This window comes from Calidris pugnax, unplaced genomic scaffold, assembly GCF_001431845.1.
Source record: "Calidris pugnax isolate Ruff unplaced genomic scaffold, ASM143184v1 scaffold28, whole genome shotgun sequence".
Lineage (NCBI taxonomy): Eukaryota > Metazoa > Chordata > Aves > Charadriiformes > Scolopacidae > Calidris > Calidris pugnax.
Genome location: NW_015090842.1, coordinates 8,886,130 through 8,907,998, shown reverse-complemented (window position 1 = coordinate 8,907,998; position 21,869 = coordinate 8,886,130). Strand labels below are relative to the sequence as shown.

The 21,869-nt window shown below is 46.6% G+C and overlaps 1 protein-coding gene across 1 annotated transcript in view; it reads left to right on the top strand.

Annotated features, from left to right (window-relative positions):
- KLHDC4 (kelch domain containing 4) overlaps positions 1-17,362 on the top strand; it is a 29,110-nt gene extending 11,748 nt beyond the window's left edge. Inside the window, exons 6-12 of the mRNA XM_014942563.1 lie at positions 2,718-2,810; positions 3,756-3,915; positions 11,222-11,303; positions 13,301-13,509; positions 14,810-15,212; positions 16,374-16,490; positions 16,774-17,362. Of these exons, the coding sequence (XP_014798049.1) occupies positions 2,718-2,810; positions 3,756-3,915; positions 11,222-11,303; positions 13,301-13,509; positions 14,810-15,212; positions 16,374-16,490; positions 16,774-16,949 (1,240 nt within the window). The 3' untranslated portion in view covers positions 16,950-17,362. The remainder of the gene's footprint in view (positions 1-2,717; positions 2,811-3,755; positions 3,916-11,221; positions 11,304-13,300; positions 13,510-14,809; positions 15,213-16,373; positions 16,491-16,773) is intronic.
- The last annotated feature ends 4,507 nt before the right edge of the window (positions 17,363-21,869 follow it).

The window sequence follows — 21,869 nt, the reverse complement described above, 5'->3', positions numbered from 1 at the left end:
CTGTTTACAGAGAGAACTGGAGCAGTCACTGCAGTCACTGCCTTTCGCATAGGTCTCTTTGTGATTTAATGGCTCTTCTTGCTCCCGTGCTGTCAGTCACTGGAAAGATTGAATTCTGCAACACGAGGTAGAAAGGTGCAGAAAGAAGGATAAAGAAAGAAAAGAAGGATATTTTGATGTACTTTTGAGTAAACTTTCTCTGTTGGCCCAGAAGTGAGCCTTGTGAGCTCCTTCTTTGGTAGATCAGCATCCAAACGTATGGCTGTTGATTTACTTTGCAAGGGATTTGATTTTGGGGATTTTATACCTTGTGGCAATTGCGTATTTACTTGTGTATTTCCTACCCAAGTCTACAAACACATGGGCACGCCTCTGTGTGTGCCATTGAACAGAACACTCGTTTGCACTCACAACTGTAAGATCTAAAACTGAACACTGAAGTCCTGGACTTCAGCTGCCTTGAGTAGTAGAGGATAAAAGTGCTTTGTCCTGAAATGCCCCTTTGATGGGATGTTCTATGCATTATCACTTTTATGATTATGGAAAGGTTCCGAGATTCATCTGAGCATCCTGTGGATGAAGGAATGAATGAAAAGGTAACTCCCTTGTGCAGTAAGTCTTTAATTCTGAATTCAGCCCCCAGATTCAAGGTCTGCTATGTTACTATAAGTCCCAGAGTAACTCCACAAGGAGAAGCAAATTCCTTATGGAGCAGTTCTGATCAGACTCATGCTGTACATGTGCAGAGCCAGTCCTTATCCAGACTTGTCTTTTAATCTATTTTTAAAAAAAGTCTGGAGAATTTACAGCTCTCTCCCACATGTCTGCTTTTTGGTGTCAACCCCATGAAGTAGAGTATTAATCATAAAGTCTGTGACACCATTTCCAAAAATGCTTGGTTTGGACCATGAGCAATGATACAGGTAAAAGGAGAAGAACAGTCTTGTGATTGAGAGCAATGGTGCTAGTGCCAGTGAGACCTCTGAATCCAGAACAAGCCCTGGACTGGATGTCTACGCTTGTGGGAACTTGTTTATTAAAACATACATATCCTTGAATAAACATTTTATTGTTAAGAATTGATTTTTGACTTGGAGGAAACCTGTTTGAGAAGCAAAGCAGAAGATATTATCTGAGAACAGGATTTTATTGCTAATGTTGATTTTTAATTCCTTCTTCCTGTTAGGAAAAAATGTATATTAAAAGGTGCCATCCTCTGGAATACTAATATGGGAGCTTTGTTACAGAAGAGAAAATGATGATTTCAGATCTTGATGAAATTAATACTAGAGGTGCTGTTCTGCAACGTGGTACTTAAAAATCCAGTAAATGCCTAGAAAAACCTACTCTCTGTTAGAATAAAAACTCCAAGCAATCAATATTAATTCAGTCTTACCCAAACGCTGCTGTTCTGCTTTGAGTTTTTCATTATGACTGGTGTGAGATTGTCATTTTTTGATGGTGAATAAGAGCCCTCATTTTCTCTCTCCACAGAAGTCTATCACTGCTCTTTACAGCTACCTGCTGCCAGTTAAAACGTAGCAGTAGGGTTGTGGGTTTAAGTTTTGTTGTTTTCAGCAGTGAGAGGGCTTCTTGTTTATTTAGGCCCTGATTCTGCAACTTTAACACGTGTTAATGCTGCCTATTTGAGAGGTCTTGCTGAGTTCAGTGGTGCTCACCGCGTGCACTTTGGGAGACTCCTCAGCGAGAGTGAAAATGTGATGGATTAATCCATGGGGGCAGAGAACACACAAAGCAAAATCCTGGTTTCTCTGCCGTTTGGCCTAAAGTTGCCTTTGTTTTGAGAGTTCTTGAAGTTGTTTTTGTTTTCTCTCAAACGATGCTCAGTCTGTGGGTGAACATGAAGGAAGGTGCATCTTCATTGCCTCTCAGGAACGTCGTTGCCAGCTGCCTGGCTTCGCGTGAAGCTTTTGGATGTGACAGATGGGGTGTTGTTGCTTGTTCCTGGAAGTGGAAGTGGCACATTTAACTGAAAGGTCAGGAAGGCTTGAAAGAGCAGAACAGTGAGCAGAGCTGCTTCTTAATGTGTAAGATAATAAGGATGACTTGTTTTGCTGCAATGCCTTTGTTCCTGAGGAAATCTAAGTAATTTATGAAGTCTTCTCACTAGTTTGATGTTATCGTAACTGCAGGTACAGGAGTGAAGATGGTATGGGTACGTGAATTCCTAAGACATTGAAGGAGGGTGGATGTCAGAGCTGGTCTCTGGTTTCTAGTTGGTACTTGGGGGGGGAAAAAAATCTCAGTCTGGAGTGCCTTTCTTCCAGTTGTGGGAGTTAACTGCTATTCATCAAACTCTTTTGAAAAATTAGCTCCTGAGTGATAGCAGAAAAGACTCCAAGAATTTGGGTGCTGTTAGAGCCTAGATGGTTTATCACTAGGAATAAAACTGTAACTGCAAAATACCTGTGTTGCAATTACAAAGAGTCACAGGAAGTGCACACATACCCTTCTGGAGAAAAGCATATATATGTACCAAAGCAGATACCTGTGTTGCAATTACAAAGAGTCACAGAAGTGCACTCATACCCTTCTGGAGAAAAGCATAGCTATGTATCAAGGCAATGACATTCCCCATGGTTTCCCATTCCAGGAGAGCTGAAGTAGCCCAGCTGCCAATGACTTCAATAAAAACTGACTGATACGCTAACAGGGAAGGGAATTTTGCTGATAAGTGGAATTTCTTTGCATTTCAGAGCATCAGGAGGTCCCTCTGGACGCAGTGGGCATCGAATGGTTGCTTGCAAAAGACAACTGATCATCTTTGGAGGTTTCCATGAGAGTGCAAGGTGGGTTACTGCAGGATGGCTGGTGGTACTGAATCCTATGTTAAAAAACCGAACCAAAAAAAAACCAAACCCAAAACAACAACATTTCATCAGTAACAGAAAACTGGGCTTTAACAGAAGGATTATCCTCAGCACTACTCTTACTGAACCAGACTTTCATATTAGAAAGGCAAGTGATCTTGATTTAAAGTCTTCAAGTGTTTGAGAAACTATTGTACCACTTATCTAATCACTGAAGTAGCTACTTGTCCTTGTAGCTGAAGCTCAATACATCGCTTTTGGCCTCTGAATCTTGTCAAAGAGCCTTGTCTTCTTAGAAACATCTCCAGTAGGCTCTCACATACTACCTGAGGTCACAGTTACACTGTCATGGGGACTGTGAAGAGAGCTGAGCTATGGATTGTCTCAGAGACAGTAAGCAGCGTAATGACAGTCCCTGCAAGCACAGTGCAAGTTGCACAGCCCACCCTAGGTTTGGCTGTGCCCTGGGGAGTTTAACCTCTGCAGAGTATTTTCCACTGGCAGTGTGTTAGTTGTGCAGTAGAAAGAGAACAGGGATGTATGTATATTTTCCCCCATACCTCAAAACAGATTAGGCCTATGGCTGTCTAGATGTGTTGTGTTCTGGTTTAAGTTACCTTGGATCACATTAACCAGGTAGAGTTGATGAAACCTCTACTGTAGTAAGGAATGATGCAGGTAAAAAAGAGCCCAGAGGTTTTGCTCAAAGGAGCTTTGTAAAATGCAGATTATTGCACTGAAATAGTAACTTTCACCTGAACAAACCTTCTGTACATTGCTATGGTTATGGAAGGAGAAAAACTATAAATGCAAGGAGTTGAGTAAGGTGCAGCATCTCTTCAGAGGTTCCTGGTGCTGTTCCTGAAGTGATATTTTATCCTGTCCTAAATGGTGACCTGTGGTGTGCCAATTTGCTCTCCCTAGAGATTATATCTACTACAACGATGTGTATGCCTTCAACCTGGACTCCTTCACCTGGAGCAAGCTGGCTCCATCAGGGATTGGGCCTGCTCCAAGATCTGGATGTCAAATGGCTACCACTCCTGAGGGCAGCATAATCATCTATGGAGGCTACTCCAAACAGGTAGGAGAGACTTTGTGTTAAGCTGGTAACTATTTTCTGGGATGCTAAACAGAATAGTTGATGGGGAAAACTAAGGGGTGAAAGTGAAAACTAAATCAAGGTGCCAAAGTGGGGTCGATGTGATGGTCTTGACCTGTTTTGGCTGTGGAGTCCTGTGTTTTTACTGCTTGGAGAAGGCAATGGGCTTAGAGCTTGGCAGAGCAAAACTCAGCTCTCTGTACTGCTACTTCCCCCTGCTTGGTTTCGCAAGCCTTGTCTCCAGTGCAAGATTTGGTGATCTCATCACAGAACTGCTCCCTGCTCCGACTGATGATGTTTCCACATGTCAGGCAGCTGCCAGATGTCCAAAACCCACTGGTAAGGAGAGTGCCTGTTAGCCTGTGGCTACGCCAGCGTGGGGGGAATGTGCAGTTGTGCCCTTGGATTGTTCGTACGCAGGATGGTTCAGGCTGCTGTGAATCAAACCAAAAGAGGCATCTTGTCTTCTAATTGTCCCTCTCTTCATGCAATTGTGTGCCGACTGAGGAGGTTACATTGGTTAAAATGAATTTTGTATTTTCTCTGCTAATTAATTCAATATAAGGAGGAGATATCACAGAAGTAGGAATAAATAACTGGGAGAAATGGCAGTTTTGGCAACAGTGGTGGTTACTGCCAGCTTAAAGCATTCTCAGGTAGTACTCATCCATATTTAGCACTTGCAGGTTGAAAGCAGCAGCTGCCAGGAGACTTGTATTTTCTTGCATCAGTGAAAGGGTTAAGGGAACAGCACTAGTTAGCAAACTCAATAAGCCAAAGAAGACTTCTGATGAGCACCAGGCTTCCTCTGCTCTGCTTCTTGCTTTGTTAATCATGGTAATTTATACTGGATAGCCCTTTAGACCCTATGTCCTCATTGACCAAGTATCCCTGTCTCCACGCTGAGCGGGAGGAAGTAAATATTTCATTGAGCAAAAGGCTCCTGCAAAAGCTTTTAATGTTGCGAATGCAGACAGAAGACCCGGATCCTGCTGCTACTGTCTCAGTGGAAAGGCATCGCTTCCAGCAGTGCGTCGCTGGGGGAGGAGGACGCGTTGTTCTTCTGATGTGAATAAATGAACAAAGAAGAAAAGCAGGGAAAAGGGAGAGAAGGTAGTCTGTCTATATATTTAGAAGCATTTGTGCCTCCTCACGGCCTGCGCTTAGGGCTCTATCTCATCAGATGTGCATTTGGTTAAATAGCAGTAACAATACAGAGGCATTTTCTACCCAAAAAGGCTTTGTCCTCTTCCTTTCTCTGTCCTGTTTCCTCACTCTTGATGGTGGGAAGGAAGCACGAGCCTGCATGCTCTGCTAGATGTGGTTCTATCATGGCTACTGAAAGCAGCTGGATTTCAAGTGCACACTGAGCCCTGTGGAAATATAAAAGTTGACACATGTTTGCAGTTGGTTCTATTCTGCTCTATGAGGGTGGGCTCTGTCGCACTGCTCTGGGTTGTTTTGAGCTAATGAAAACGAAGTAGAAGGGATGGGGGAGTGCAAAGCTGCAGGGCACCGAGCAAGGATAAGAGAGAGCTGGTGCAGTTCCACTCCTGCACAACCACTCCTGTTATGAGTCTACTTCTTTTGTAATACAGAGAGCTAAGTCTGCTCCTCTCTGTGCCATACCTAACAGAGACTGTGCTTGTGTATTCTGTGGCACAAGTGAACTTGGCAGGAGCGGTACAGCTGAGCTACAAACTGACCAAAGCACTGGGCAGAATTTTCTCTGTGGCTTTCTTGAGATGCAAAGGGAACAAACCTTTAGCATGGTCCTGAAAATTTATTTCAGCAAGATTTAGCTCCTCTTGGAGACAACTTTGTTAATGTGTGGCTATTTGCTCATAGCTAATCATTGAGCTGAGCCTCTCTGGGTTTACGTCGGAGTGAAGAAAGTGTGTTTGGCCTGTGTGCTCTTCCCAGAGACATTGGCTGGGGTGCTCTTGGGAGAGGTAAGAGGTAGAAGAAACAATACTTAATTGGAGCTGGGCAGACAAAGGAGAAGACCTATTCCTTGTCTCCAATTAGAGAGGCAGATGCTACATTCAGGAGTGCTATGAAGAGATTTTTGGGCACATGAAGACATTTTTGCATATGAAACCAGGCAGGTGTCTAAGCAAAGCATCATTCACCACGTCATGTAGAGACCTCCTCTAATAAGAGGCAGGACTAAGTTGCACATGTGCTGTAAAAAAAGGTACAGATTTGTGTGGAGGCCTCCTGAGGCCAGAGCTGCTACCAAGCATGTATATGTGGAAATCATAATAGCTCCTCTGTTTTAGTATTGGCATGATGTGGCTGTCACACTGCTGGAGGAGAGCTGTGGTGTGGTAAGGCTGCTTTCCTGTGACGGGCAGTTCAGATGCATTATATCCTGTGGTCCCCTTAGCCCTTGTAAATCTGCTTTAAAGTACTGTACCAAAAATAGCTGTGTGGTGTGGTATAATGCACATTGCCTAGGGCAGAAAGAGATGTAAGCCCAGGAGCTTCATGGTTATGGGTGGAATTGTAGGCATCCCTATACCCAGCTGGTTCTTGGGGCTCTCTGAAGCCTGAACAACACTATCAGCTTCCAGCCAGGGTTGTTCCCTGATCAGTTTGCCTGTCCTCAGTCTGGTCAGCAGGCATCATGAGCTGGGAAGGCAGAAGCAGAGAGATTTGGTCCCTGCTTTGATTTTCTGGACGTGTATGCAGAGCTGAGTGTGGAGGGTCAGTGTTCAGTAACGTCTGTCAGTCCAGAATTCAGTGTTGCTGAATTCCCTTCATATGACCTGAGTAATCATAGAATCATGGATTGGTTAGAGTTGGAAGGGACCTTAAAGATCATCAAGTTCCAACTCCCCTGCCATGGGCAGGGACACCTCCCACCAGACCAGGTTGCTCAAAGCCCCATCCAGCCTGGCCTTGAACCCCTCCAGGGATGGGGCATCCACAACTTCTCTGGGCAACCTGTGCCAATGCCTCACCACCCTCACAGTAGAGAATTTCTTCCTGATCCCTAATCTAAATCTCCCCTCCTTCAGTTTAAAACCGTTTCTCCTCGTCCTATCACTACATTCCCTGATAAAGAGTCCCTCCCCAGCTCTCCTGTAGGCCTCCTTCAGGTACTAAAGGTCTCTTTCAACAGCTGGGGAAACAGAGGTAGAAAAGATCAAGTGAGTTGTCTGAGGCACTCCAGTTATTGTGTGCAGAGCCAGGACAAGACCCTTGGTACCCAGACATGCCTTTGCCTGTGCCAGCCGCTAGATTTTGCTGACCAAGCGGTGAACAACCAGGATGCAAATGGTGAAAGAGGAAATTTACAACCCTGGACAAACTAAATTGAGATGTTGGTGCACAAATTGAGGAGAGCGTGCCTGATATTCTAAAAATGCACGTTTCTTAGCAGAATGGTGTCCCTGTGTTCATCTTTCTTCTTCAGCCTGGAAATGATAAAGGCAACCTCTATGATCCCTTAGAGAAGGGGGTGTTGTGGGTGTTTACAGCTCTGCCTAAAATGTACCTCAGAATCCCAGAAGGAGCTCAGACTTGCTCTCCTGCTGATCTTAAAAGATGTCCTCGCCTGTTTCTCGTGCTGGGGATGGGGCTTGCCGCAGCAAGCTGCGTTTTTGGCTGGATAAAGCAATGAGACCTCTATTGCTAGGCAACGTGAGCGCGCTGTGCCTGACTGGCAAGGCAAATGCAGCCAGGAGGTGTTGGAGGCTAACGCTGCTCTACCTTGCAGGTGCAAGCAGCTCACAAGCCATAGGAGGGCTGGCGTGACATGTGTGCAAGGCTTTGGGATGCCAAAGAAGACTAGCACATGGGGTGTTATTGGTTTTGGGGGTGTTTTTTTTCTAATGGCAAGTTTGCTAAGCCGAGTTGGATTCTGCTGGGAAACTGCTTGTGGCAGGGCTGAAGCTTCTGCCTGAATTGCAAGGTCTGGTGGGACTGGTTTCCTCTAGTTCTGTCTGCTAAGGGCTTTTGCTAATTGGATGTATTTTGCCACTGCTGGTCTTTTTTCAGACATTTTTAGCCCACTATACATGGGGAATCCCGATTGCCCTTCTGCTCAAGACGAGCTCTCCGTGCCTCAGTTTTCTTGCTCTTTGAAGGGGGAGAAAGAGGCGTTTTGCTCTGTCAGTGGAGCTGGGTTTTTTTTAGCCCCTAAAACTCTTGTAAGTTGCTAATGTACCTTTATATGCAAACAACAGGCTGTGGATATCCAAGCCAGTTTTGTGCTTGAAAGTAAACACCTGGAACTTCAAGGCAAGAAGGACAGTGGGGGGAACAGGAGCCTATTGTGTCTGACAGCGATTTGCTCAGGGCAGGCAGGTGTCCTGGGTGTGAAGAGGCTTGATCTCTCCAGCAGCGTGTACTTCTTGCTGGGGAAGTGTCTGCTTTTGAGCCAGTGTGAGTTGGGGAAAACAGGCGTCTCTTTGACAACAAATAACTAACTCCCACTCCACCTCATTGGGGTTTTCTCTGCCCAAGAAGCTTTGTCATGTTGCATTCGTAGCGTGTTTACTACAGGGAGCCATGTGGTTTTCAGGAGGAAAAATAATGCAGTTATTCTCTGCAGCTTGTGCGATAGTGAAGCCAACTGCTCTTTCAGTGTTTGCTATTTCCCCTCCTTTTGAGCAGAGGACACATCTTACTGTGCTCCTGCACGTTTCAGCCTGTGTGTCCCCTGCACATATGAGTGTGTGCTCCATCTGGCATTTAAGGACAGCCTGCAGCCTGCCTGGGACTGGGGAGGAAATAACCACCATTTCTGTGATTGTGAGTGGACAGGCACTTCCCAGTCGCTGGGGTGCACTTCAGTGCTATAAGATGTGAAGGCTCCTGTCTCTCTTCCTCTCCCTTCTTTTCTCCCTCCCTTGTTCTCCTCTGCCTCCTCTGCCTGTCCAACCCTGACAGCTCTTTGCTCAGGTGAGGCTTAGAGGGGTGCTTGATTAAGGTGAGGGACAGACTAAAAAGGCTGCTGTTATCTCAGCTGTCCACAGCCTGCACCTCATTGATGACTTCTGCTCTAGACCTGGGTGACAAAGGCAGTGAAGTGTGACACTACCAGAGCGTGGCACTTGCTTGGCACGATGACTCAGAGCCCTTTGGACTTGAGAGTTACTGCTGTAGACGCCACAATACATGCACCACCAGGCTATGAATTGGTGTCCTCGATACTTACAGCACCTTTCCTAGAAGGTGTTTCTTTCCCTTCCTGCTCTGGTGGCTTTCTCTTGTGGGTCTGTTCAAACTGGGCAGCTCCCAGCCCTTCTAACCATGTCTCCAACACCAGATCTCCTCTAACCGTGCCTCAGAACGACTCACTAATGCAAAATCTTGTCTTGCTTGTTTTCTGTGTGCTGGAGAACTGGCAGTGGCTGAGGGAGACATCGCTGTATAACCTTTTATTCATAAAACAGGACTGTCACTGATGCTTGTTCTTACAGGCTTCCTGTCCCTTGTGTGCCTGATTCTCTGTTGCTCGAGGACAGTAGGTGGAATTGTGCAGTTGTTGACTTCATTGAAGTGGTTGCACAGAAGAGGATCTCTCCAGTGTAGGCATCTTGTCTTGAAGAGTGTGTGTCTTTCAGTGTGCTAACAGACGTGCATGTGGAGAGCAGGAAGACACGTGAGCCACAGCCCCAGACTAACAAATTTCCCGTGACAGCCCTACGGGCAGACCCTGGTCCTTAAATTAACTGAAGCTTCCCTTCAGCTGCGCTGTGGGCAGAGTTCTTCTGTTTCCTCTGGCACTTCGTTATTGGCCTTCCCCAGGGCTTGTCAGTGGCATCCAGGTTACAGCGTTGCTGAGCAGTGCCTCAAACACACTTTCTTTCCATTTCCTCTCCTCTACCTTTCTAAGAATTGGATACGGATCCTGCGAATTGGATGCCAGGCCATGCAATAACAGATACTCTGCAATAATAATAAAACCTGTCCAGTGTAGGGCACAGGGTTGGGTACAGACGTGCAGCAAGAACAGGACAGCACCTTGCTGTTGTGCTGTCAAGTTCACCCAGGCCCTGCTCATCTTCTGAGGACTGGACCAAACCCTCCCAACTTCTGCTGGGATCCACTGCCTGCATCCTGGCAGGAGTTACGCAGCGTGGCAATGCCATTGTCCCCGGGAGGAAGGGAATTACAAGGAAGCAGGAGCTCTGTATGAAGGGATGGGTGGATAATGACATTATTAAAAGACCTCCTACAGTGGTGTTGCATAGTGCTGCTTTCAAATGCTGCATGTTGCTATGAGCACTGGAGCACAGGGGCTTACAGTGAAAGGAGCGAGGGAAAAATCGCATTTAAAATGATGCATTTAATTGCCTCAGCTGAGGCTTGTTCCTGCTCTTGAGGGTGTCTTGCTGTTGCCTTAAGTAGGGGTGGAAGTGGGGCTTCTGTTCTGTTTCTGTTTAGGAGGAAAAAAAAAACTGTTGCTTGAGGCTTTGTGGGACCCTGAATGCTAAAAATGACAGCTGTAGTCGGGCTGGGATGTAGAGAGAGAGCTGTCACCTCTGCTTCTCTTGTAGTGGGATGGAGATGGGGGGGTGGCAGGGACTGAAAGTCTGTGTGCTTGTCACAGATCCGTACTTAAACTTGGGCAATTGACAGAGTGCAGACACTCTGAGCTTCTGCTCAACATTCAAGAGCAGAATCCCAGAGGGCCTTGTAAGCCCTGTGGAAAGTTATCGTGTGCCACTTTGGTGGAGTGGGTATCTGTTCTCTTTTACAGCTACAGGAGCAGAGGCACAGATGTTAAATTAGTCCCTTGAGAGCACCTGAAACTGTCTGTGGTAGAGTAAGAGGCAGGACCTTGCATCTCCTGTTTCCTTGGTGCAGCCCATCCTTCCTTTCTTTCGCAAAACAATTGGGTTTAATCCCTTGTGACAATTTATTTCTCTTCTCTGGGTGCCAAAATCCCTCCCCTTCAACTGCACTACGTTAGTCTTCATATGGCCATGAGTTCCAGGATCTGTTGCAGCCTGGTTGTTGCAGGCAGAAGTTCGTTGTGGCTCATCACAGGAAATATTCTTGGTTTGAGCACTATGGTTGTGAGCTGCCTGATGCTCCAGAGCCACAGAGTGACTAGCTGTGTGACTTCTCCTTACCCCAGTCACAGTGTTGGTGTTTTCAGCGCAGGAATGTAGTGATTCAGGCTGCCATTAGGCTTATTTGTGGGGTGGTGAGTTCGGAACAGCGTGTACCGCCGTTCTGGTGGGGGTAACTTTCTGAAGAATTGGGCCCCCTGTGTTTTGAGCCACTGAAACTGTTTCACTGAGCATCCCTGTCTTTCCGTTCTCTGCAGCGAATTAAGAAAGATGTTGATAAAGGCACCCTGCATACAGATATGTTCCTGCTGAAGACCGAAGGTGCGGGCAAGGAGGAGGGTAAGCTACTGCCGCAGCTGGGAGGGCACTGCTGGAAGTGATGCTGCAGGACTGTGAATACAAATCCTCTCTCTTCCCTTGAATAACAGACCAAAAAAACCCCAAGCCTAGAACAAAATTTCCCTTTTAATGAAAAGCGCTGTGCCCAGTGTTTGCTTTGGGGCTAAACACAGCAGATGAGTTGATTTAAAATATTTCTTCTTCTCAGGAGCTGCTGAATGCGCTCGTATACTGTGACTCTAGCTGAAAAAGAAAGGGGCTGGGGTGAGGGAAACAATTGCAGGGGAATATTGGAGGAATTACATCCTCCTTTTTTGTTTATGTGTGCTGGAGAAGGAAGATGGGCCATCACCCACGCGGGCAGAATTCCTCACTGCTGTGCTCTGCAAAGGGAAATGGGAAGTAGGCGCTTGTTGCTGCAGCAAACTGTACGCTGCACAGCGGTTCTGTCCCCTCCTCGCACTCCCTTTTACAGCCTGAAAAGACGAGGCTGTGACTGTTTGCCTGAGCAGAGCTTTCTGGAAGGCTTTAAGGGAGTCCTGGTTCTCAGCTCCAGGTGACCTGAGTTCAGAGCTGGTGTAGATGGTGGCTCTGACATAGTGAGACCCCGGGGGATCGGAGCTGGTGGAGAAACTGGCAGAGCTCTGGAGGAAGGTTGGGGTATGCTTTTTGTCAGAGAATCACTTCTAGCTCACAGCATCATTTATGTTGACACCTCCTAGTTGTCCTGGGATAGTCTGGGATGGAGTGAAGGGTCTCCAGGCTCCTTGGTTAACTATGTGGAAAGCTCTGGTCTGCACAGGCAGCTTCAGAAAAAAATAGAAGAAAAGATATTTTAGGGATTTTTTTAATTTGTATGTGGGAGGGAATTAAAACATCTTGAAATTCCTGTTCTCTGGGACATTTTGATCACTGTTCTTCTGTTTCACAACAGAAAATCTTTGGGATTTCAGAATTCTCCACACTGGAAATTCCTGTTTTGACAAACTCTTTTTGGTAGTTGTCTCATTTACAGACTCTTAAGAGAGAGGGTTGGGATGTGATTTCATTAGGCTACCTAGTGCAGGGATATTATCAAGAGTGGGTTTTGGTTGGTTGGTTGTTTTATTTGTGAATGTCCCCAGAAATAGGAATTCCATCACTTTCCTTAGGAGAGAATGTATTTTATCCTTGGCTTTTTTTGAGCTGAGTTTCTAAAATGTTGAAGTTGTGACTGATTTCTTTAAACCTGACCATGTTAAAGTGGGATTTGGGGGAGGACATTTGGTCACATACTGTCTGGATTCCAGACCCTGCTTGCATTATGTCCTATTTATAGTTTATCGTGTTGAAATTGTGGTTCCTTCGGGAACACGGTCCCTAGCCAGTGCATGTGCTTCTCCTGGCCTACGTTTTAAGAATTTGCTTTAAATCCAGAGTAGAAGGGGCTTGGAGTAAAAGTGGAGGGTTTAGAGCATAAGCCTTTTCCTGCTGCTGAGCCCTTTTTAAAAGTGTGGTTGGGTCTCCTTACAGTGAACTGTAATTATTCTTGGGGTTAAGGCAGTGGTGGAAGTTGACAGATAAAGTAGAAGAGTCCTGTGGAGAGAACTGAAGTAGGGTGGGCTCCATGGGATAACTGAGGTACATTTTCTTGGTACTCAAAGGCTGTATATAATGAGTTGCTGTTAGAACTCCACCCTCCTGAACAGTTGTATACACCTTTCAAGAGGCTCCTTGCCCCAGAAAGCACACCCTGGAGATTGCTCTCTGCATTTGGTTTTATTGAAGACACAGCAGCTTTCTAATGGTAGAAGGGATGTGCAGATGAGCTGTGTGATGGAAGTGGAAATGCAAGTGGTTCTGATTAACATTGTTATTGAAGACAAGCTGTGCAGACCTGAGAATGTCCAAAATGGGTCGTTGAGGTACTTGCTGGAGTACTGAAGGGCCTTGGAAGATCTGAAAACAATCAGGGTTCTCCTTTGCTGATGTTCATATTTGCTCTTATCCACCACCAGACAAGTGGGCATGGAGTCGGCTCAACCCATCCGGAGTGAAACCCACTCCCAGGTCTGGCTTCTCCGTGGCCATCGGTCCCAATAACCGCTCCCTGCTGTTTGGAGGCGTGCATGATGAGGAAGAGGAAGAGAGCATTGAAGGGGACTTCTTCAACGATATTTATTTCTATGACATGGGAAAAAACCGCTGGTTTCCTGGACAGCTAAAGGTTAGTGTTTTGTTGTTGGTTTTTTTTAAATAACACAAATGTATTCATTTCATTCTCCTTGATCATTGGACATATGTCTTTTGGGCCTTTTCTGGCCTGATATAGAGGCTTCCTCAACACTGTGAGAAATCTGTTGTAGCTCTGGGTGCCCCAGAACCTGAGCCACCAAGTGTGGCTGCTGCTTTGATCTGTGACCCACTGATTGTGAAGAGGTCGAGAGGCTGTAGAAAGTAAGCTGGGGCTGTGCAGCTCTAGCAGGTTTTTACTATCAAACCAACTGAATTCTGTGACTTTATGCTGCCCCTCTTCTTCCCTGTGCTCTCCATGCCCTGCTCCCACAGTGTGATGCAGACTGGGGAGAGAGGAAACCAGTGAGCCCTGGTGGTCCCCTCCTCTGGGAGCCAGGCTGCATGCCACCTGTTGATCTGTTATGCAAAATGAGACAAAGCAGCATGAAAATATAGTTATGGTGTTTTACTGGAGGCCAGCTCCAGGTAAGACATGGAAATCTGACATGAGATAGTTCAGTATAAGCTACTGTAAAAAGATCTTGCGTTAGGATCGAAACCCCTCCCTCTTTTCCCCATTGTCGATAAGCTACTAGAAGAGATGAAATATTAACCTTGGTTCATAAGAACTTCAGAAGTGTGACCCTCAGATCTTTGATTTTGTTTGAACCACTCATAAGGGGAAAGTGAGGTGCATATGACCTAGTTGAACTTCCTCCTTTTCACCCCCACTGTTTCTGGCTTTGTTCTCAAAAAGGAGAAGTCAATCGCATAATAACAGGCAAACATGCACTCAGGTGTTTGCTTCTGCCTGCCCAGCTGACTGTTTTCCAGCCCTTTCACACAGTATTTCAAAGACCTGGAGTGCTTCCTGGTAATACACTGTAATTTAGCACCCAGCAATTGTTTTGATTTCACAAAATGCTGGGTTATTTTCTCTTGCTCTTGTCACGGACTAGTGGACTCTGTGTGTGTTTGTGTACACCTGCAAGACAGAGAGCAAAAGAGCTGTTTTCTGTCTCTTCAGCATGGCCTGCCGTTAATAGAGGAGGAAACTCCATGTTGTGTGTTCTCCAGGAGTTTCATTGCTCCTTGTTTTACGTCTTGTAGAAGTCCATGCTGAGTGGGAGGTTGTACCTATCACTTGAGACTTACAATTCTAGTGAAAAATAATTGAATTCTCCCTGCTGCCTCCCAGCAGCATCCATAGTGTTTGTATTAACTGCTGTACGCGCTATTAGGTGCACACAATTCACACACAATCTCCTTCTGTTCCTTGTTCCTGTTAACAGGGACCAAAATCAGAGAAGAGGAAGCGAAGACGTGGCAGACAGGCTGAGGCAGAGGGTGTTGACGATGAGGAGATGGAGAAGCAACAACCACAAGGCCCAGTGGAGGTAGTCAAAGAAGTGGTGACAGAAGATGGGACTGTCATGACAATCAAGCAGGTGATCTCTGGACCTGCAGAAGAGAAGGAGAAGTCTGAATCGGAGGAGGAGGAGGAAGATGGAGCCTTAGGCCAGCAAGTGGAGCCATGCCCACGTTCCAATGCCATGTTGGCAGTGAAGCATGGGATTCTCTATGTGTATGGAGGAATGTTTGAGGTGGGCGATCGCCAGTTCACCCTCAGCGACCTCTACAGCATTGACCTACACAAGATGGAAGAATGGAAGGTGCTAGTGGAAATGGATCCAAGTAAGTTCTGAGGATGGGATCTCGCTCTCTCTGCCTTCAGCATAGCAGCCCCCCAGGATATGGTTTCCTGTAGTGCTGTATTTTAGGGGGGTAAAAAAAAAAAGACTAAGCTACTGTGGACTTTCCTCAAGGGTGGTGATGAACCTTTGAGTAGTGTTTTTTCCTGGACGGGCAGAAGCTTGGGAGTTTGTGAGTGTCTTCTGGTCAGTCTCTGCAGAAACCTGTCTGGTCCAGAGTTCTGTGATCACTGTAGCGAGTGAGCTCTAGTCTGTCTACTCTGCAAACCAAGACATGTAAACAGAGTGTCTCTTTTCACTGGTGGAAAGTTCTGGCCTGGGAAGTCTTGCTGTGCCATGCTTGTCCACTTGGCAGGAGACGGGAATGTGTGCTCTTGCCTGTCCTCACCTTCTCAGGGTAGTGAGAGTCTTTGGTACTGCAAAGAATATGGGCATCTGCTGGGGTTCTCTCTTTGTACCTTAAATGTATAGTATGTTTGCCATGTGGTCTGACTACTCTGCTGGGCTGTTCCCAAGCTGGGAAGGGTAGCCCAGGGGATGTGGCAACCATGGAAGTCAGTTCCCTGAATTCCTTGCTACACGGTCATTACACGAGCGTGTTGGTTAGTGTTGCAAAACCCATTATCTGAGAGACCTCATTGAAGATGAATTTGATAGGTTTTCTACTCATTATTGAATGAAAATGTGGGTCTGTCTTAAAGCAACGTATCTCTTATGGTAGTGGGTAAGTGATTCAGCCCAGGCCATGTGGTAGAGACTGTAGAGAGACATTAAAAGACATTCTCTGACCTGGGAACTCACAGCCTGCACATTCATAATGAGCAAAGGGCAGAAAGGAAGGAGTCTTGTCCATGATTATGGAGCTCTGAAGTGCCAGAGAGGAGAGCTGATTCTTGTCAGCATTGGCACTAACCAGCTTTTCTTTCATAGCTGTTCTGTGATGTTCATTTCCTCCTGACTCTGTCTCATCTCTTCCCACTGCTCCCCATCAGAGCCAGGCTGTGTACAGGGGATCTGGAGGGCAATAAAAACAGCAGGGGAACTCATCTGTCTGACCTTGCCCTGGCATCCTCCATGACGGTTCTGGGTGTAGGAGTGAGAAACAGATTGTTACTTATTTCTTCTATTTTCTTTCTCATCAAAGAAGCACAAGAATGGCTGGAGGAGTCAGAGTCGGATGAAGAGGAGGATGATACGGAAGGTGCAGAGGGAGGGGAAGAGGAAGAGGAGAGCTCTGAAGAAGAGAGTGAAGATGAGGGAGGTAATGATTAAGATGAATGTTGTACTCATACTGATGTAAAGTGGGGTTTGGTACAATACCTGCTGGTTCTGCTGCCAGCCTGGAAGGCCTCACTGCCATCCAGGTGAGTTTTCCAGTAAAAGTGAAGTTTTCATAGTACACTGACTGCCCGGGTAGAGGAGACATTTCATTGGGAGGTCTCTATTACATTTAAACACTAGAGTAGCCTTGGACGGGTTGACACATGGAAGAGCAGATTGCTGGTTGTGACCTCTCTTTCTGTCTTCCCTCCATTGTGTACCAGGAGAGGAGCAGCACCCCTCTGTTCAGCCTGGTGAGGAGCACATGGACTATCTCTCCAGGACGGAGCAGTACTGGATTAAATTCGCCCGCAGCAACATGGGCCCGGATGCCAAGGAGAAGAAGGTGGTAAAAGTGGCACATGCCATGGCAAAGACTTTTTATGAAGATTCAGCCTAGATGTTGTTGGGGCTGTTCCATGGGTGAGGAAACGTGCTGGGAGCAGTGGTTAGCTCTGCTGAGCTCTGCCCGCTGTGCCAGGCAGTCAGCGTGTCCAGAGGGCATCCTGGCACTCCAGCTTTTGCCTGCTCTGAGTGCCTCTGGGCTGACCAGTCTCATTGTTAGTGCTCTGGATGTGCTGCTATTCCCCTGGAGGTTGTGGGAGGGCCTTCAGGAACAGGATTGCTGTCCAAGCACTTGTTCTGCTGAGGCTGGTGTTACATTACTGTCATGTTTTTGTTCAAAAGTTGGTTTGAGTCTCTCAAGACAAACTGCACATCACAATGGTTCACTGGTCCCAAATTCTCTACCCTGACCGGGGCCACAGTATGTCTCCCAAGGGTTTCTACAATAAACTTATTTGGTTACAATCATCTTGGTTTTCTCAATTAATCCCATCCTAGCTTTTCTGCTTCCTTTTCTCCTACTGTGGAAGAGGGATTGCTGTTCCTGCTGTGAAGTGCGCAGGTAGTGGTTGTAAGATGCACCAGCCCTCCTGAGATGTGGCTGCACAGCCTGCAGAAACCTTGGAATCCTTTCACACCTTACTTGTACAAGAGCCACTGTAACCCCTGATGCATGTTAACAGAAGTCTCTTCCTTTTTAATGTTACCTGCAGCAGGTTTTGCCTTTGCTTGTGGAATCTCCCAATTCAGTTTCTTGCACGTTGGCCAAGAAGGTGGTTGTCCTACAAGTGAACTCCTGAGAACTAGTGAAACGTCCTACCTTGAGACCTGATGGCGTGTTGAGGACAGGAGAGAGTGGGTTGACACTCTCAAAGGATTTTTTTTTTTCTTTTTTACCCCTTTTTCCTCTCCTCAAGGCATCGCTTTCTTTCCGGCAGAGCAGTGCTGTGGTCCGTAGGGACAACAGATGGGATACAAGTGTGTCTGCTGCAGCAAACAAGTGATGACTTGGGGTGACACCAGAAGGCACTGGCTGTCCTCATGCAGATAAATCCAGGGTGCCCTGGGTATTGTTTTGACGGGGGCACCACCAGGGAACCAGCTCTCAGGAGAGCAGTGCTAGGTTCTGCAGGGCTAATTAGAATGCGATAAAGATTAAATAGAGCAGGCTGCCAATGTGATTTAATTGTCAAGATAAAAACTGTGTTTGATGGAGAGCTTCATTCACCGTCTTGTTTTCTATCAGCAAGGCTTCTGCTTTCTTGTTGGGTGGGTCCAACCACTTCTAAACAGCCCTGAGCACATTGTGTCTCAGAGAGACAGGCTGAAGACACGTGTTCTTAAGAGCAGGTCTCCGAGGGACGGGGACCGGGGACAGGAGCACATCAAATGCTTTAGCTGGGAAACAGCTGTTGGTCCAACAGCTGCAGCATCCCTCATCACTAACCCACAGTTACTGAACGGTGAGCAAGAAAAAGAGCTTTGAAACGTGTTCCATACTGAAGGGGCTGAGGAGCGATGCTCCTCCTGCTCCCAGGAGTCATTCTCACAGCTCTCCCTTCCAACAAGACCAAGTGATACCAAAATGCAGCTGGTGCTGGGGTGGGGGCAGCTGCTCTTGGGGAGGAGGTAAGGGGTTGGGTGTTGGTGTTCTTATCGCTGTAAAACGAGTGAGTCTGAGCCATGCTAAACCATCAATGTTGTTAACAGTGTACCCAAACTGGGGCTAAAAGGAGCTAGGCAGATGATAAGGATTGTGAGTCTGCTGGGTGGCGGTGGAGTGGAGCAAATGACACCTGAGCATGAATGTTTATCTTCTCCTGATGCCTCCAGACAGGAATGTGGAACCCACCACAGCGTTTCTAAGCCAACCATCCAACACAAACTTCTGGGCAATGCTTGGCACCTCTCAACATCTACAAAGTGCCGTTTCCTGTAATGCTGTGGAGTGTGACCTCTGAGGTACCTCTGAAGGGACGCAGCTCACAATGTGTCCAAGTTACACATGCAGACTTCTGGGCACTGATGAGTACCCTCAGGGGTTCATTGCTGTTGAAACTCCCAGGTTCAGCGTGGTAATTAGCTGATTACACATACCCTGGAAGAGCAGGTTGGTGGCAGTGCTGAAACCAATTGCCTATGAGATGATATTAGTCAAAACACAGCAACAGAAGGAACTCAGGAGCTTGAAATGCCTCTGAGGGAAGTGTGGTCCTGGTGGATCTTACTCAAAAGCCATGTATCTAGTGCTTGGTGTGCTCGGAGTTGTCTTCTGCGACGGTTGGAGCTCTGAGCTCAGGGCAGAGCTGGGCAGGGAGCCTCTCCATGAGGGTCAGTGATGGGTGACAACGTGATGGATGCCATTCATTCAGGGGCTGTGCAAGGAGTTGACCTGTTCCCCTACACCAGGAAGAACTCGTCCCCATGCCAAGAGTCTGCAATGCTCTTCTTCTGTGTGAACGACTTACCCACGTGCAGGAGATCCAGCCCGGCCTCTGCTCTCTTCTGCTTTAGCACAAATCTCTGCAGCCAACCTCGCCTTATGACAGCTTTAAAAAATTCCTACTTTTCCATCCTCCCTCAACTTGCCAAAGCCTGTCGGGACATCTAATTAATCAATCCTTGGGTTTCAATTAAGCCCTTCATCATCGCAATGACATTATTTCTCCTCTTGCCCCTCCCCTTCTGTTGCAGCCTGAATTTTTTTTTTTTTTTTATGGGTTTTCTTTTTTTTTTCCCCCAGTGCTACTGAGGCTTCATGGCTCCGCACAAGGTAAATAGATGCTGCAACAGCTCCTTGTCTCTGAAAGATCGGGCCCTGGAGAGTCCTCTGGAGAATCTAGGTCTCGGGTACAAGCGAACCAGATGCCAGATGGGCTGGTGAGAAGCTGACGTGGCAGCGGCAGGCGGAGGGGTTTTGTGTTTCTTCCTTCTTGCTGTCCCCAAAGACGTGGTGTCAAACCAGCCGGTCGCTCGCACAGGTTGGGAGAGGAGGGGGGACTGGCCAGAGGACCTGGGTGTCCCTGGGGAGGGACACACGTGTCCTTTTCCTGGTGCTTTACAGAAGGGGGCTGGTTCCTCAAGCCCCAACCCCTCCGTGTGTTTCAGGTGCTGCGTGTTCAGCTGTAGGAACGTAAAAAATACCATCGTAGCCCCCCCACCCCCTAAAAATAATAATATAAACCTTCAGCTGTCGGCGTGGACATAAACCAGCAGGTAAGGACAATTTACATAGATTTATATACCACGGTGATAGACATTTTAATATGCCTTAAGTAGATATGCAGGAATCCAGGGCTCATAAGACAGGGAAATGTACTGAATTACCTCCCTCTCCGGGCCACTTCTCAAGAATATTTCTGGCCTTGGGCAAATGTGAAAAAGCCCAGGACTAAGACAAATTGCTCAGCTCCCCGTGATTAATAAAGGAATCATTATTTTTAAACATGTGGTTTGGGAGCCGATTAATATTAGTCTCTGGGTATCTTCTATGCTGAACAGAGCTCAGCCCGACTGAGGTTTTATCCTGTGGAACAAAGTGATGGAAAATCCGAGTGGAATTTGTGTCTGGGCATAACTGTGGGTACCTGGGCAAGGGCAGGAGTAACCAGTTGGTCACCAGGGTGAAAAAGCTAGTCATGAAATCACTAGTACTTTTATTTGATGGATAACGAGAGGCATTTTTGTGCTGTTTTATATATATATCCAAATATCGTACTGTGTTTGCCGGTAACTGTTTAACCTGCTCCTGGCTGGGACCTTTGTGTCACACACTCCAACGTACTCAAAAAAAAGAAAAAAGTCCTGGAGAGTCTTTCCAAAGGGTTGCAACCAGAATTACAAAGCACAGGGATGAGTTCCTAGGGCTGCAATCACAATAGGGCCTTATTTGGTTCATTTCAAGTGTGCAGCAACCACTTGAGTAAAAAAGATGACTAGGGACCTAAAAAGAAAAAAAAAGGTACAAAAATGATGGACAGTTACCGTGGAAAATGAAATAAAAAAAGTTACTGGGGTCTCGCTGCCTTCAGTTATCATTTACCCTGTGCACCCATAGCCTCTGCCTGAAAAGGGAAAGGAAGAAAAAGCGGAAGAAAAACTGCGACAGGAGGGAATAAGACCATGTAAGGAAAAAGAACTGAATTTAACTGGCACATGCTCTAATCCTTAGTTTATTTCTGGTTAAAAATATAGCAATCCAGTGCAGTGTAATAAGAAATCTGCTGAAAAGGTAGCAGAGAAACAGCTAAAACAGAAGCAAAGCAAAGCTGAGTCCACAAGTCAGGGCTGTACCCAACAACTCTGGATGTGAAATGGCGAGGAGGATTTTTTCCCTCCTCCCCCGTGTCCCCCCCCAGATATTTCCGTCTGTGGGTTTCATCCCACCCCCAGATTCCTGCCACGCTCCCCCCCACCCCTTTCCTCCTGTTGAATGGAGCTGCAGTGGGTCGAACTGAGGGTGGAATTTGGTCCCTGGATGTACCAAATCCCAAACGAAAACCATTTGAACCATACCTGGTGGTGGTGGGTTACCGGCAAAGCCAATCTCCGTGGTGGGGAAGGATGGCACGGGGAGGGGGGGGAACAGTACAGTGGGGTGTTTTTTTTTTTGAGAAGCGAAGGGACGTCGGTCATTTCCAAGCGATCGAGCTAAGACCACACGCTGGTGATTGGGACCATAACAGCTCAGAACAGGGATACGGCATCTTTAATGAGTATGCATATTATCAGTGGGGACAGGGGAGGGGAGAAAATCAAGGCAGGCATATTACAAAGATGGTATAAACGAACAAATTAAGTGACATAGAAAAAAAAAAAAAAAGAAAAGAATACATCCTTAGAGGCTGCCATTGCCAATGATGTTTGGTTTTTTGTTTTTCCTTTTTTTTTTTTTTTTTTTTTTTTTTTTTTTTTTTGTTTTTTTACAGGGACATGTTGGAAGCTGGAATATACATCCTGCATTACAAAGTGCAAA